General features: G+C 49.8%; 1 protein-coding gene across 1 annotated transcript in view; it reads left to right on the top strand.

The window, feature by feature from the left end:
- MPV17 (mitochondrial inner membrane protein MPV17) overlaps positions 1 to 14,211 on the top strand; it is a 279,947-nt gene that overhangs the window by 161,050 nt on the left and 104,686 nt on the right. Inside the window, exons 3-4 of the mRNA XM_069233592.1 lie at positions 1,672 to 1,787; positions 7,960 to 8,052. Coding sequence (XP_069089693.1) covers positions 1,672 to 1,787; positions 7,960 to 8,052 — 209 coding nt within the window. The remainder of the gene's footprint in view (positions 1 to 1,671; positions 1,788 to 7,959; positions 8,053 to 14,211) is intronic.

Genomic DNA, 14,211 nt, shown 5'->3' with positions numbered 1-14,211 from the left:
ACAACACACAACTTGTTCTGTGACATCACTGATAACATTAATGACGACAATTGAACTGACATTGACAAATACACTGTGCATGGGGGTGCACAAGTTATAGTTGCTAGAAATAACTTGAATTTTATTATTTTTTTATTTTTAAATGTTACATTTAAACTGACATTTTCACCTAACTATAATGTCACTTTAACTCTGTCCAGAAAGATCTAGATGTCTATGGGCTGGGGTAGCTTATAGGTAGGTATTTTAGGTAGGTATGGTTAGGACCTAGTTTCCATAGATAAAGCGTTTTTTTGTTTTGCTAATAAGTTAGGCGCAGTTTGATGAACCTTCACAAAACATTCAAAACTATTACGCTACTTACTTCAGCTGCTGATTTGAAAGTTTTGGGGTGATTCGTCAAGTGGGAGCCAAGAAAAACGGGGGGGTCCCAAAACACATTATCACCATGCAATTTCCCATTGTGATTTTGAACATGACAACAGGCCGAACTGCTGAATAGAATTACACCAAATTTGGCAGAAAGCTAGATCTTGATCCAGAAAGATTTGTTTTTGTGATTTGGTGTAAATCCATTCAGTAGTTTTGGAGTTATTAAAGGAAAAATAAATCTAGATATCTAGGGATGCGAAGGGTCCGCGGATTCGACAGATCTAAAAGTGGGATCTGATTGGCTACCAACACTTCAGCCAGGAAGTGTTGACAGCCATCATGGGACTCAGCCAAGTCACAAGAAAAAATGTGAAAAGACAAGGAGGTAGGGTAAAAATACTTTGACCCCCTAGGACTGGTGGTGATGGGGGCCAAAAAGTTTTTTTTTTTTTTAAATTAATGCAAATTCGCAGAGGACGCGCAAATTCAGGGTAATAAAATAAAATAAAAAAACAAGCGTTGGCTCCTGCACTTGTTAGGTATAGACCCTCCGAGTGGACCAGGTCCAGACCTCCCCATACTGTTTTCAGCCCAGGGGACCACCACCTCCCTGGAGCTAGGCCATTATTGTAAACGGGAGAGGGGGGCCATTGTCATCCCAGGGGGCCGGGCTGAAACGTGTATATATATATACAGCACTAAGTCATCTGGAAGAGGAGGCATCGTTCACACAATGCAGTAAAGAGTGTCATGAGTGATGTCATAAATGATGTCATAGAACATGTCATGAGTGATGTAATATGTGGGGTCATAAGCGGTGCATGGTGGGGGTGCAAGTTATGGTTAGATCTATCTGGGAAATTTCTGTGTTTGTTTAGTTCAAAACGTTAATGTTGTCAGTGACAAATTCATTTAACTATAACGTTACTTTAACCTTTCTTTTTTCAGTGAAAATATATATATATATATATATATATATATATATATATATATATATATATATATATATATAGATACGTGTTCATACATACGTCCATCTTCAAGGGAAGTAGATGTGGAGTTATGAATAATAAACCTATACTTGCATGTTTTCATCTTTACGCTGTTTTGGTACTTGATGTTTTTGTGGTTCGTGTTCTGACATTCGTGCAACCCCGGGTGACGCAGCGCTTTGAGTCCTTTCCATTCACTCTTATCCGTTGGTTGTTGTTTGTAGCATCTGCAGGGCGTGGAGTAAAATCTTCCACCTTGTAGAATCCTCCCCTCCTTCACTAACCATCTGCTGTACTTTTCTCCCAGGTACCCTGATGGGAGTCGGGGATGTCATTTCCCAGCAGCTGGTTGAGAGGAAAGGTCTGAAGGACCACGACACAACCAGGACACTGAAAATGATGAGCATCGGGTTCTGCTTTGTGGTGAGTGCCTCCTTTATACCTAGATTGTAGCCTCCGCCGAGACGCTTCGGTGACCTCAGGGCTCATTCTGCCTGTCTCTTGGACAGCCCAGGTCCTGCAAAGGTCAATGCCCAAGGCTGAAGTTTGCCATCTCTTAAATCCAATGATCACAAGAGTCTTTATCTTCTTGAGCAGAGTGGATCTGTACTGGTACCCAAACTGTGATTCCCATCATTACCTCCTGGATCTGCATCCCCATCCCCATCCTTAGTGATGCCAACCTTAGTCCCTCCCTGAGTAGATACCCAGCCATCTTACTGTTGTGTCTGTATCCCCTGGAGAGATTTTGACACTGGGCCCTTTTCTCTGCCGAGTGAGAGGTCAGCCTTTAGTGCAGCGCGAGACGTAGCCTACCACGGCCCGTAGTCTTTCAGATCTCCCTGGATGGACAAAGGAGAATGGAGCGACAGTGTTGGCTGTTACCCTCTCCTGGCGCACGAGTCGCGAGTCCAGTGAGTCTAACCCCTTGCAGGACGCCCTAAGCGCTCCTCTCGTGGCCCGAACACCGGCTCTGCCGTGGCACCTGCCAGTGCCAGTGAAGGGTTTGGAGCAGCAACATGTTCTGTGTTCTTTCCCTTCTGCCTTGGCGCATTTTCATCAGTGGGCATCCTCTTGTGCACTTAGGCAGTGGTGACTGGGCATTCGTGGCTGCCAGCAAGAGGGTAAGGAGCTGGTGGGCTGCCAGGGCACCGGCGTGTCCGTGGACATGGCCCGCGACTCTCTTCTTTGATTTTCCTCCAGTGTTGCTGATCATGAAACTTCTGCTGAGAATCATGAAGGGTGTGCTGGTGGCCCCAGGTTGGCCACGGATGTTGTGGCTGCCTCCAGCCTGTGGATGGGTCCTTCCGTTAGTTCTGTGCCACTGCAAACACAAGGTCCTCTAGGTAGCCTTGGGCATTCAGGATTCCAGGCATGAGCGCACCATAAATGCTAAACACTGCAGTCGGCTTCCTTTCAGCAGTGTTGTGTCCTGGGTGTTGTTTGGTCTTGGGGTCGTGGAGCAGCCTTGTATTCCAGATCCTGCGCAGTGTTTCTCATGGAGCCCTTTGCTTTGTGCCCTGTCGTGCAACTGTTAGGAGTTAAGACATTCAAGGGTTCCTGGGCGTGTATCAGTGATAGGCTGCTCTGTCTTGGTTTGTGCCCCAGCGCCTTCCTCCTCATGCATTGCGGCCCGGGTAGAACAGGCTCCTGGCATGTGGTGACTCTCCGCAGCATGTTAGTTAGATTGGGGATTCCTTGCCCCCCCGGGGGCAGCTCTGAGAAGCGGTTGGTCCCCTCCTGGGCAGAGGCCTGGGGAGTGCCCCCCTCCTCGGGCCATATGTGGCCCAGGGGACCCCATCCCCCAGGGCCCATTCCTTAAATGATACGGGAGGGGTGCAAACAACCCCCCTCCCTAGGCTGTTCCCCCCACATGTGTCCTGCATTACCGAGGACATTTGGATGTTGGCATTGGAGTCCTGTCCTTGGCCTGTATTGTTTGGGCCTTTTTGATCCTGTGTGGTTTGCATGTTTTATTTCTGAGCACTATGTATGTATGTGTCAGTGTTCAGTCATGATTTGTACCGCTTGTGTGGATGCTCCTGGAGTAAGGAACGGGATGAGCAGTACATCTACCAGAGGTGATGATTTAAAGAGAATCTGATGGCACGCGCAGTAAGGATAACTGTGCGTGATCTGCCCCTAAGTGCCCTGTCTGTGCCAGAGGGGGCCAGGCTAGCAGAGCAAGGGGTACATTCGAACTTAGGTGCCTGTCATGGAAGCGGATCACCCAGTAAGAAATGGGTGCACAAGCAGCCCTAGGAGAAATGAAGCTTCTCAAAGAACACTCACACCCTGTGGGTTCATCAGTCCAGCTGAAAAATATATTTAGGAACACATAAACGTGCAAGGTGGAATGACTGAATTAATCTCAGCCGCTGGCAATTACTTGAAGTGGCATCCCAGCCCATCGTGTATTTTTGCCCACCGCAGACAGATATGAAAATCAGCCTTGGCCCCTGTACGAACATCCCAGCCCGACCTGCCAGGCCTGAAGCAGAGATGTCGGTCTGCTCCCATCCCCATCACCCCTAGCCCCTCCCTTATGATGTGGACATCTCCCTTCGCAGCACTTGAGCTAAGTCACAACAGATGCCCCTCGCAGCTCTCACTTGGATAAGCATCAACAACACACTTCATTGCACTATGCCCACATTTCACGCGCACACCATGCGTGCGCTAAAACTAGCACATAGAGGCAGGGCCGCTGGAATTATGCGGCAGGAGCGAGCCATATTACGCGGCAGGGGTGAGTAAATTATGCGGCAATAAAAGGCAAATTATATGGCATAATGTGGCACATTTTGTAATAGTATTACGCCGTTTTTCCATCATGTTGGACATTGATTTCACTTTATTAGTATCAGTTTAACATAAAAATATTGTAATAAGCATCAGAAAGGTGGTCAGTCCAGCTTGGCAAAGAGCCTTCCACTACATGGCAACACGTTGCCGCATTTTTAGTAACGTTTGGACCGTTTGAGCTACAAACAAACTGTTTGTGATAAATTCTGCAGATTCTGTAGTAGATGGTGGATTATGTGGCAAACATGGCAAATGTATAATTATGTAAGGATCTCCTCGACCGCACATTCACATAATTCCAGTGGCCCTTCATATAGGACAGTCCAGGGTGGGTGGGACAGAGGGAAAGTTACCGAAGGTGCACACTCAGGGAGCACAAGTGTCAAAATGCCCACCACAGTGCGGGTGTGCCACCTCTTGAATCCCTCTAATTGCACTGTGACTGTGACTGTACTAATGTAATGCTCTGACTTCGGTTGTGGAAACCCATGTAATGCTGTGCAAGGTGATAGAGCAATGCAAATGCTGTGCCAGAAATGCTTGCTAAAGTGTCTTACAGAATGACAATAACAAGTGTTCTAATAAAAAGTTACCCCATACTGGCTTCAGCCTATTTGGTCCTGGTCAGTTGGATTCAGCTTGGTTCCAGTGGCAGAGTGAGCCAAAGAGTCACTTCTGGGCGTAGCCGTCACACTTATGGCATCACACCGAAGAATACAGACAAAAGTGATGGGTGCAGCACTCGAATGAATCTGAACCACTGGGAATCACTTGTCCCAGTCCATCATTTTTTTGCCCATCACGCCACCTGAGACAGGAACCAGCCATATGGTGATCAGCCTTGGTCGTGGTCCAATAGGTACAGTCCAGCCGGAACCCCCAGGCCAGGCCCCCTTCAAACTGGAGCACAGCAACCTCAGGCCGGCCCTGGGCCTCATCCTTGGGGTGCAGCCTGATTCCAGTGGCACATATGATCTTTTTTGAATATTCAACAACACCTTTGTCCTGATGAAGACTGCCGTTAATGTCTGAGCTGAAACCATGTTGGTACACATTTGTGTAGAGATAATACAAATTATGTATGAAATATAGTTTAGGTGCATTAGAGTAGCATCTTCCACTGTTAGTTTTACAGTACAGGGACCACAGTCCGTTTTCCTAAATTACAGCCATTTGATGGTGGTGTGGAGCGCTGTTTTCTAAAGCCTGTTCAGGATAGAGTTGTCAGGAATGTTAAGATTAATCTCTTCCTTTCCCCTTTATTCAGCGTCCCCCCGTACCCCCCACAAATGGGTGGGGGGATATGGCTGGACCATTGGCCTTAGTGGAGGCCACCCCCAGGGAGCAGAACCCGGACTTGGCGAGTGTAAGGGAGGGAGATAAGGCAGGCAGGGAGGTTACTGGTTAAAAAGTGGGACATTGGGTCCAGCCCAGTCGTAAATTTAGCGATAGGAATTTGGCTGGGGCATGGAAGGTATTTGACTGCAGGTGCCTGGCACGGGGCCCTCTTTCTTCTGGGGATTCTTCAGACGAGTCCTGAGGAAGGAGTGCCCCACAGCATCGATTTAGGTCTGACCTCGGAAGACGAGGCAGGTCCTGGTAGGGGTGATCCAGGATGTGAACTACCAGGCTGGAGAACTTCTGAGCAGTTTTATGCCCCATTTGCAACATCAACATAAGCCAACAGTAGTAGGGGGGCTGGCCATCGCCTTGTGGCGAGAACCCCTCTCTCCCCCCCGGTAGTGCACATTCAAGGGACATAGAGAAGTCACGATAGGGAATTTTCTGACTGGTAATACCTAAACGCTAACTTGGCGGAGGGCGGATCACTGTGCTACCAAGAAGCATCACAAAAGATAATGTGCAGCAGCTAGACTATCATTGTCCGAATGGGGTGCACATGTCAGAAGGGAGGCATTGAATGCAAGAGATTATTCGTAGAGTTGAAGAACAGAGGTGCACCTATGGCGCTGGGGGGCCCTTGCTGGCAGCAAAAGCTCCCAGCAAGGCACGGCGGTACTTACAATGCGATCCTAAAGAATGATGGCAAGTTGCTGGAGGGAAACAGGCCACAAACAGGTGACAGTCAGGACCCAGGGTGGTACTGACAGGCTAGCACAATGGCATTCTGTGTTAAACCGGAAGGAAACAATCAAGGGCAGAGCCTGTGGCCCGGAAGAAGTGGTGTAGAGGTGACTAGGTCAACTGGCAAAGATGGGTGGAAACGTTCACCCAGGATATCTATTCATTCTTGGGCTGGAAGCTGACACTTGCCCTGAAGGAAATGAATAGTGATGCCGGAAGTAAATGGTCACCCAGTGGGCTGGAACCAGATGCTTGCCCGAAAAGAAGGTGTGGTGGTGCCGGAAGTGAAAGGTCACCCAGCTGGGTTGGGAGCAGACGCTTGCCCGAAAGGAACTGAGTGGACGCTTGCCCGGAAGGAACTGAGTGGATGCACCGGAAGTGAAAGGTCACCCGGGAGGGGCTGGAAGCAGACGCTTGACAGGAAGGAACTGAGTGGATGCACTGGAAGTGAAAGGTCACCCGGTTGGGGCTGGAAGCAGACGCTTGCCCAGAAGGAACTGAGTGGATGCAACGGAAGTGAAAGGTCACCCGGCTGGGGCTGGAAGCAGACGCTTGCCCATAATGCGAATTAATGGTTACACCCAAGGTGATAGGGCACCTGGGTCAGACTGGCCAGCACTGAATGTAGGGGGCACAATGCTTGGGCCGTGACAAGGGGGCACAGGCTCGTTCCGGTTGGGGCTGGAAGCAGACGCTTGCCCTGAATGCAAATGAATGGTTACACACCCCAAGGTGAAGTGCACCTGGAGCAGACTGGCCGGCCCTGAATGTAGGGCACAGTGCTTCAGGGGCCCATGAAAAGAAGGGCGATAGCTCTTTGAAAAATTGGAAATGGTGGTTGAAGGATCGCTTGTAAGTTGTAAATTGCCTAATAAACTGCGGCCTCAATTCTTCCATAAAAGCAAAATTGGTGTGGTCTGAGTTTGTGGGATCCGGGTGGGCGACCAGGTGGGAGGTGCTGTCGCTATGAGTAAAGAAGTGCTTGACTGAGGCCTGTTTTGTGTGGAGGCGCCTGTCAGTCTGGTGACAGCCTTGCATCTTCCAGCAGAGCCAGGTGAGGCTGCTTTTTGTGGCTGCTTCAGTTATCATCCCACCCCTGTTAGGAAGTGGTTAAGAAATTGAGGGGTGATAGTTACAGGGAACACTATGGAAGTGGATTTGGGGCATAATAGGTGTGTCTATATGTGTGATCTATCTTATTGTAGGTCAGGCAAGTTTCTGTTCCCATCTCACAGGTGGCATTATTCCCAAACATTGTTAGTGGAGTGTGGCTGAGCACTGGGACTGCTGGACCTGTTAGTAGTGTGCTTGTTTCCTTTTCTGTGAGGGCCTTTTGTTAAGAAGTCATCACTGGACTAGATCAGCATATACCTGGGTAGTGAAACCTCCTGGGCAGTACTCCTGTGGCCTGTATGAGTCTCTACTCTCCCCTTGTGACATCTTCCCATGCGGAGCTGCTCTTCGAGTTAAAGACCAACGCCCTTTACTCTATATGAAGCATTCCTTGTCCCAGTCTTGGATTTTTGAAGCTTTTGAGGTTCCAGGACAGATTAAGGCTCATAGCAGCTACCTACCACCACTCTGGTTGAAGAGATAAACTCCCTAGACTGCTTGCGTAGGGTGCAGGAGTTTCTTCTATGTGCCTGCCTCTTTGACTGTTGTAGTACATTTTGCTTGTATTTACTGCTGCATTCTCTCTCCGCAGGGCCCGGTTGTTGGAAAGTGGTACCAGACTTTAGACCGAGTGGTTCCTGGAAGCAACAAAACAGTGGCCCTCAAAAAGATGCTGCTTGATCAGGTGAGATATGGAATGCTGCCTCTTATTTGTAAAGTAATGTTTTGGGTAATGAGCTGGGCCACTGGAATTATGTGGCAGGAGAGGGCCAAATTAAGCGGCAGGATTGAGTAAATTATGCAGCAAGAAAAGCCAAAGTATGCGGTTTATTGAGGCACATTTTGTGAAAGTAGTTAACACTGTCTAGGGATTGGTTGCACCTCGTTAATACCAGTGTAGCACTCAAATATAGCAATAAGTAACAGAAGGGGGATCGGTTAATCTTTGCAAAGGGCCTTCCACTATGTGACATCACGTGTTGCTGCATTTTTGGTAACTTTTGAACCGTTTGAGCTAGAACATTTTTTTGTTAAAAACTAGATTATGTGGTAGATGATGGATAATGTGGAAAATATATAATTGTGTGAACGTCGCAGCGGCCACACAATTGCTTAATTCCAATGACCCTGGTATTGAGGTTCCTCTGTACTTCTGCGTGTTGACCTGGAAATGCTTCTGGAGCTACACCAAGTCAGTATCACTGTACCAATCATCGCTTGTGGGAGTTACATGGATGCTGTGCGTGCTGAACCCCTCTCTGCACTGCACGGAGGTGAAGGTCATGGCATGCTGACTCCTGTGTAGCAAAGGCAGCCAGGAAGCAGTGCATTTAGAGAGCTTTAGTATCACTAGCTCTGAGTATGGAGATGTCAGTAGCACCAGCTCTGAGCATAGAGAGCACAAAAGCACCAGCTCTGAGCATGGAGACCTCAGTAGCACCAGCTCTTAGCATGGAGAGCTCAGTAGCACCAGCTCTGAGCATAGAGAGCTCGGTAGCACCAGCTCTGAGCATGGAGAGCTCAGTAGCACCAGCTCTGAGCATGGAGAGCTCAGTAGCACCAGCTCTGAGCATGGAGAGCTCAGTAGCACCAGCTCTGAGCATGGAGAGCTCAGTAGCACCTGCTCTGAGCATGGAGAGCTCAGTAGCACCAGCTCTGAGCATGGGAAGCTCAGTAGCACCTGCTCTGAGCATAGAGAGCTCAGTAGCACCAGCTCTTAGCATGGGGAGCTCAGTAGCACCAGATCTGAGCATAGAGAGCACAAAAGCACCAGCTCTGAGCATGGAGACCTCAGTAGCACCAGCTCTGAGCATGGAGAGCGCAGTAGCACCAGCTCTGAGCATAGAGAGCTCAGTAGCACCAGCTCTGAGCATGGAGAGCTCAATAGCACCAGCTCTGAGCATAGAGAGCTCAGTAGCACCAGCTCTGAGCATGGAGAGCTCAGTAGCACCTGCTCTGAGCACGGAGAGCTCAGTAGCACCAGCTCTGAGCACGGAGAGCTCAGTAGCACCAGCTCTGAACATAGACAGCTCAGTAGCACCAGCTCTGAGCACGGAGAGCTCAGTAGCACCAGCTCTGAGCAGGGATAGCTCAGTAGCACCTGCTCTGAGCCTAGAGAGCTCAGTAGCACCAGCTCTTAGCATGGACAGCTCAGTAGCACCAGCTCTGAGCATAGAGAGCTCAGTAGCACCAGCTCTGAGCATGGAGAGCACAGTAGCACCAGCTCTGAGCCTGGAGAGCTCAGTAGCACCAGCTTTGAGCATGGAGAGCACTGTAGGACCAGCTCTGAGCATGGGAAGCTCAGTAGCACCAGCTCTGAGCATGGGGACCTAAGTAGCACCAGCTCTGAGCATGGGGAGCTCAGTAGCACCGGGTCTGAGCATGGAGAGTACAGTAGCACCACCTCTGAGCATGGGGAGCTCAGTAGCACCAGCTCTGAGCATGGAGAGCACACAACACCAGCTCTGAGCATGGAGAGCACACAGCACCAGCTCTGAGCATGGAAAGCACAGTAGCACCATCTCTGAGCATAGAGAGCTCAGTAGCACCAGCTCTGAGCAAAGAGAGCTCAGTAGCACCATCTCTGAGCATGGAGAGCTCAGTAGCACCAGCTCTGAGCATGGAGAGCTCAGTAGCACCAGCTCTGAGCATGGAGAGCACACAGCACCAGCTCTGAGCATAGAGAGCACCGTAGGACCAGCTCTGAGCATGGAGAGCTCAGTAGCACCAGCTCTGAGCATGGAGAGCACAGTAGCACCATATCTGAGCATGGAGAGCACAGTAGCACCATATCGAAGCATGGAGAGCACAGTAGCACCATGCAGGAGTGTGAGATGAAACCCCAGGCCCAGCGAGGGCTTTGAGCTTGTCTGTAATGTGCGCCGGCGTTCATCAGGGTGTGCACCAGGAGTGATTGAATGATACATGCATGTTAACATACAGAGCATGCATTGAGAGGTGTCACAGTGGAGCATGCGCAGTAAGAGGATGGACACAGTGCAGTGTGGGTTTATGAAGAAAGACGCACAGCTGGTGGGCAGACAATAGTAACATTCAACATGGCGTGCGCATCACACAACTGCGTGCAGTGAGAGAGCAGCAGCACCCAGGGCTGTGCTCACTAGGAGAGGAGTACCATGGAGCAGTGCGCAGGGGAATGATTAACTCAGCACAGAATGCACTGAGGGACTGACACATGGGTGTGCTCACTAAGAGAGCAGTAGCATGGAGCAGTATGCTGACACACAGGGCTGTGCTCACTAAGAGAGCAGTAGCACGGAGAATGATAAACTCACCACAGAATGCACTGAGGGACTGACACACGGGGCTCTGCTCACGAAGAGAGCAGTAGCATGGAGCAGTGTGCGGGAGAATGATAAACTCAGTACAGAATGCACTGAGGGGCTGACACACAGGGCTGCGCTCACTAAGAGAGCAGGTGCACGGAGCAGTGCGCAGGAGAATGATTAACTCAGCGCAGAATGCACTGAGGGGCTGACACACAGGGCTGCGCTCACTAAGAGAGCAGTAGCATGGAGCAGTATGCTGACACACAGGGCTGTGCTCACTAAGAGAGCAGTAGCACGGAGAATGATAAACTTACCACAGAATGCACTGAGGGACTGACACACGGGGCTCTGCTCACGAAGAGAGCAGTAGCATGGAGCAGTGTGCGGGAGAATTATTAACTCAGCACAGAATGCACTGAGGGACTGACACACGGGGCTGTGCTCACTAAGGGAGCAGTAGCACGGAGCAGTGTTCAGGAGAATGATTAACTCATCACAGAATGCACTGAGGGACTGACGCACAGGGCTGTGCTCACTAAGAGAGCGTAGAATGGAGCAGTGTGCAGGATAATGATTAACTCAGTACAGAATGCACTGACGGGACTGACACACAGGGCTGTGCTCACTAAGAGAGCAGTAGCATGGAGCAGTGTGCAGGAGAATGATTAACTCATCACAGAATGCACTGAGGGACTGACACACAGGACCGTGCAGGAGAATGATTGATTCAGCACAGAATGCACAGAGGGACTGACACACAGGCCTGTGCAGGAGAGTGATTAAAAGCACAGAATGCACCGAAGGACTGACACACATGGGTTTAGGCATAGCCCTTGCTCCAAGCATCTGTAGAGAGAGTAGGGATTATAGTAGTTAGGAGCACCTACACCACTCTAACACAACACATTGGGGGTCAATCTGACCCTGGCGGCCGGTGGCCGCCAGGGCCACCGACCACGGGAGCACCGCCAACAGGCTGGCGGTGCTCCCACGAGCATTCTGACCGCGGCGGTTCAGCCGCGGTCAGAAGCGGCAAGTCGACGGGCTCCCGCCGACTTACCGCTGCTCGGGGGAATCCTTCATGGCGGCGGAGCGCGCTCCGCCGCCATGAGGATTCTGACAGCCCCCATGAACAGGATGGCGGTAGGGGGTGCCGCGGGGCCCCCGTAAGAGGGCCCCGTAAAGTATTTCAGTGTCTGCCTTGCAGACACTGAAATACGCGACGGGTGAAACTGCACCCGTCGCACCCCTGCAACTACGCCGGCTCAATTCTGAGCCGGCGTCCTCGTTGCAGGGGCATTTCCTCTGGGCCGGCGGGCGCTCTTTTGGAGAGCGCCCGCCGGCCCAGAGGAAATGTCTGAATGGCCGCCGCGGTCTTTTGACCGCGGTGCGGTCATTTGGCGGCGGTACTATGGCGGACGGCCTCCGCCATAGTCAGAATCACCCCCATTGTCTTTAGAGTAGAGCACATCTCAGGTCATGGACTCACAATATGTGGGCCTCACTTTCCAAGAGTTGAGGGAGATGTGCTCAGAAAGGAAATTGAAGACAGGCAGAAACCCTAACAAGAGTCTGCTTCTGGACCTGCTCCTCCAGGATGACCAGGGCCATGCTGGTAGCCAGGAGGAGGAGGACGAGGAGGACGAGGAGGAGGAGGAAGAAGCAGACTCTAGCCCCCCCAGTGTTAGAAAGACAGGATCTGGACACTGAGAAGGGTCAGCAGGGTCCTTCAGAGGACCACAGAGTCCTTAGTAACCCCCCTAGCCTAGCCGGGAGCACTTCAGGTAGTGGGAACAGAAGCCATACCAGTAGGCTTTGTGCCCAGATGGTTAGTTGAGAAGGTAACTAAGAATAGGGAGAGATGTTTCTCTTCTCACTCTCATGTCACCTCAGTCTCTGAGAGGACACACTGTTCAACTCCAGGGGAAGACTCCCTAGATAGGGAACTCACTCACAGAATGGGAAGAGAGAAATAAGGTTTTGTGGTGACTATAGAGGGCTCAACACTGTCACAAAAATAGATGATCATCCTATCCCTAGGGCAGATGAGCTGATTGATACACTGGTATCTGAACACATTTGATTTGACTGCTGGACATTGGCAGATCAAATTATCAAATGATGCTAAACCCAAGACAGCATTTTCAATCATTAGAGGGCATTATCACTTTACCGTGATGCCCTTTGGTTTGAAAAATGCAGTTGCCACCTTTTAGAGGCTGATGAATACAGTCTTCCAAGGATTGGAAGCCTATAGTGCAGCATACCTGGATGATATAGCTGGCTTTAGCTCCACCTGGGAAAATCACCTGGTCCACCTGTGGAATGTTTTGGAGGCTCTGCAGAAAACAGGCCTCACTATCAAGGCCTCTGAGTGCCAGATAGGGCAGGGGAAGGTTGTATATCTGGGCCACCTGGTAGGTGGAGGCCAGATTCACCTACTGAAAGGGAAAATCCAAACCATTTTGGATTGGACTCCCCCTACTACTCAGACCCAGGTTAGAGCCTTTTTAGGCCTCCCTTGGTACTGCAGGAGATTCATTAAGAACTATGGCTCCATTGTAGCCCCTCTTAATGACCTTACCTCAAGGAGAATGCCCAAGAAAGTTTTATGGACAGCTAGCTGCTAAAAAGCTTTTGAAGATCTCAAATTGGCCATGTGCTCTGCACCTATTTTAAGATGTCCTGACTACTCCAAGCAGTTCATAGTTCTAACTGATGCTTCTGAGGTAGGGGTTGGGGCAGTGTTATCACAACTTAACACTGAGGGCCAGGACCAGCGTGTAGCTTTCATAAGCAGAAGGTTGACCCCCAGGGAAAAGCGTTGGTCAGCCATAGTGTCGCGTAGGCTCTCATTATCCCAATGAGACTACTGGATTTTGACCGGCAGAATCGCCTGCAGTGTGGGAGACTGAGTCTGATCTAATACAGGTGACACCTGTCGCTCCAAACCAGGTTTTGCTCCGGCTAACTAGCAGTGCCTCATCTCCTCCCAAGGGCGGGATGATTGGGCTGCCGAGCGCATGACATAATTGATTTCTCAGGGAAACCGCGGTCACTTAAGTCTCATCTGTTTCTCTCAGTTACATTAGTCTCACATACACAATGACAAACAGAGGCAGTATATGTTTCAATAAGATTTTAATGAAGCGACTGCATCTTAGATAGCAAAGCATGGGCTTCAATAACCAGGACGATACAGCATGCCAAGATTAAAATTGTGACAAGGAGAGTAAAGCATAGAAATAACGCTACCATATTGTCACTAGAGTCAATAGACTAATTTCTGTCTAGGCTATATTAGAGCACAGCATGTTAAGCTCTAATTCTGCCCTTCAGGTTCCCCTGGGAAGACATCATCCCCCATGTCAATAATGACAAGCCAAAGGGACACATGAGCATATAAAGGACAATTTAAAATGTTAACATGTGGCATAAAAAGGACCGAATTTCAAGAGTCAGAGTCATTTTTAGAATTTCCAATCGATTCCGGGACAACGGAGGACAGGAAATCTTCCACTACTCAGTATCCTTTGCAAACCTCAAAATTTGGC

The sequence above is a fragment of the Pleurodeles waltl genome, chromosome 5 (assembly GCF_031143425.1).
Source record: "Pleurodeles waltl isolate 20211129_DDA chromosome 5, aPleWal1.hap1.20221129, whole genome shotgun sequence".
NCBI classification, from domain to species: Eukaryota; Metazoa; Chordata; class Amphibia; order Caudata; family Salamandridae; genus Pleurodeles; species Pleurodeles waltl.
This window is presented reverse-complemented; position numbering and strand designations above follow the sequence as displayed.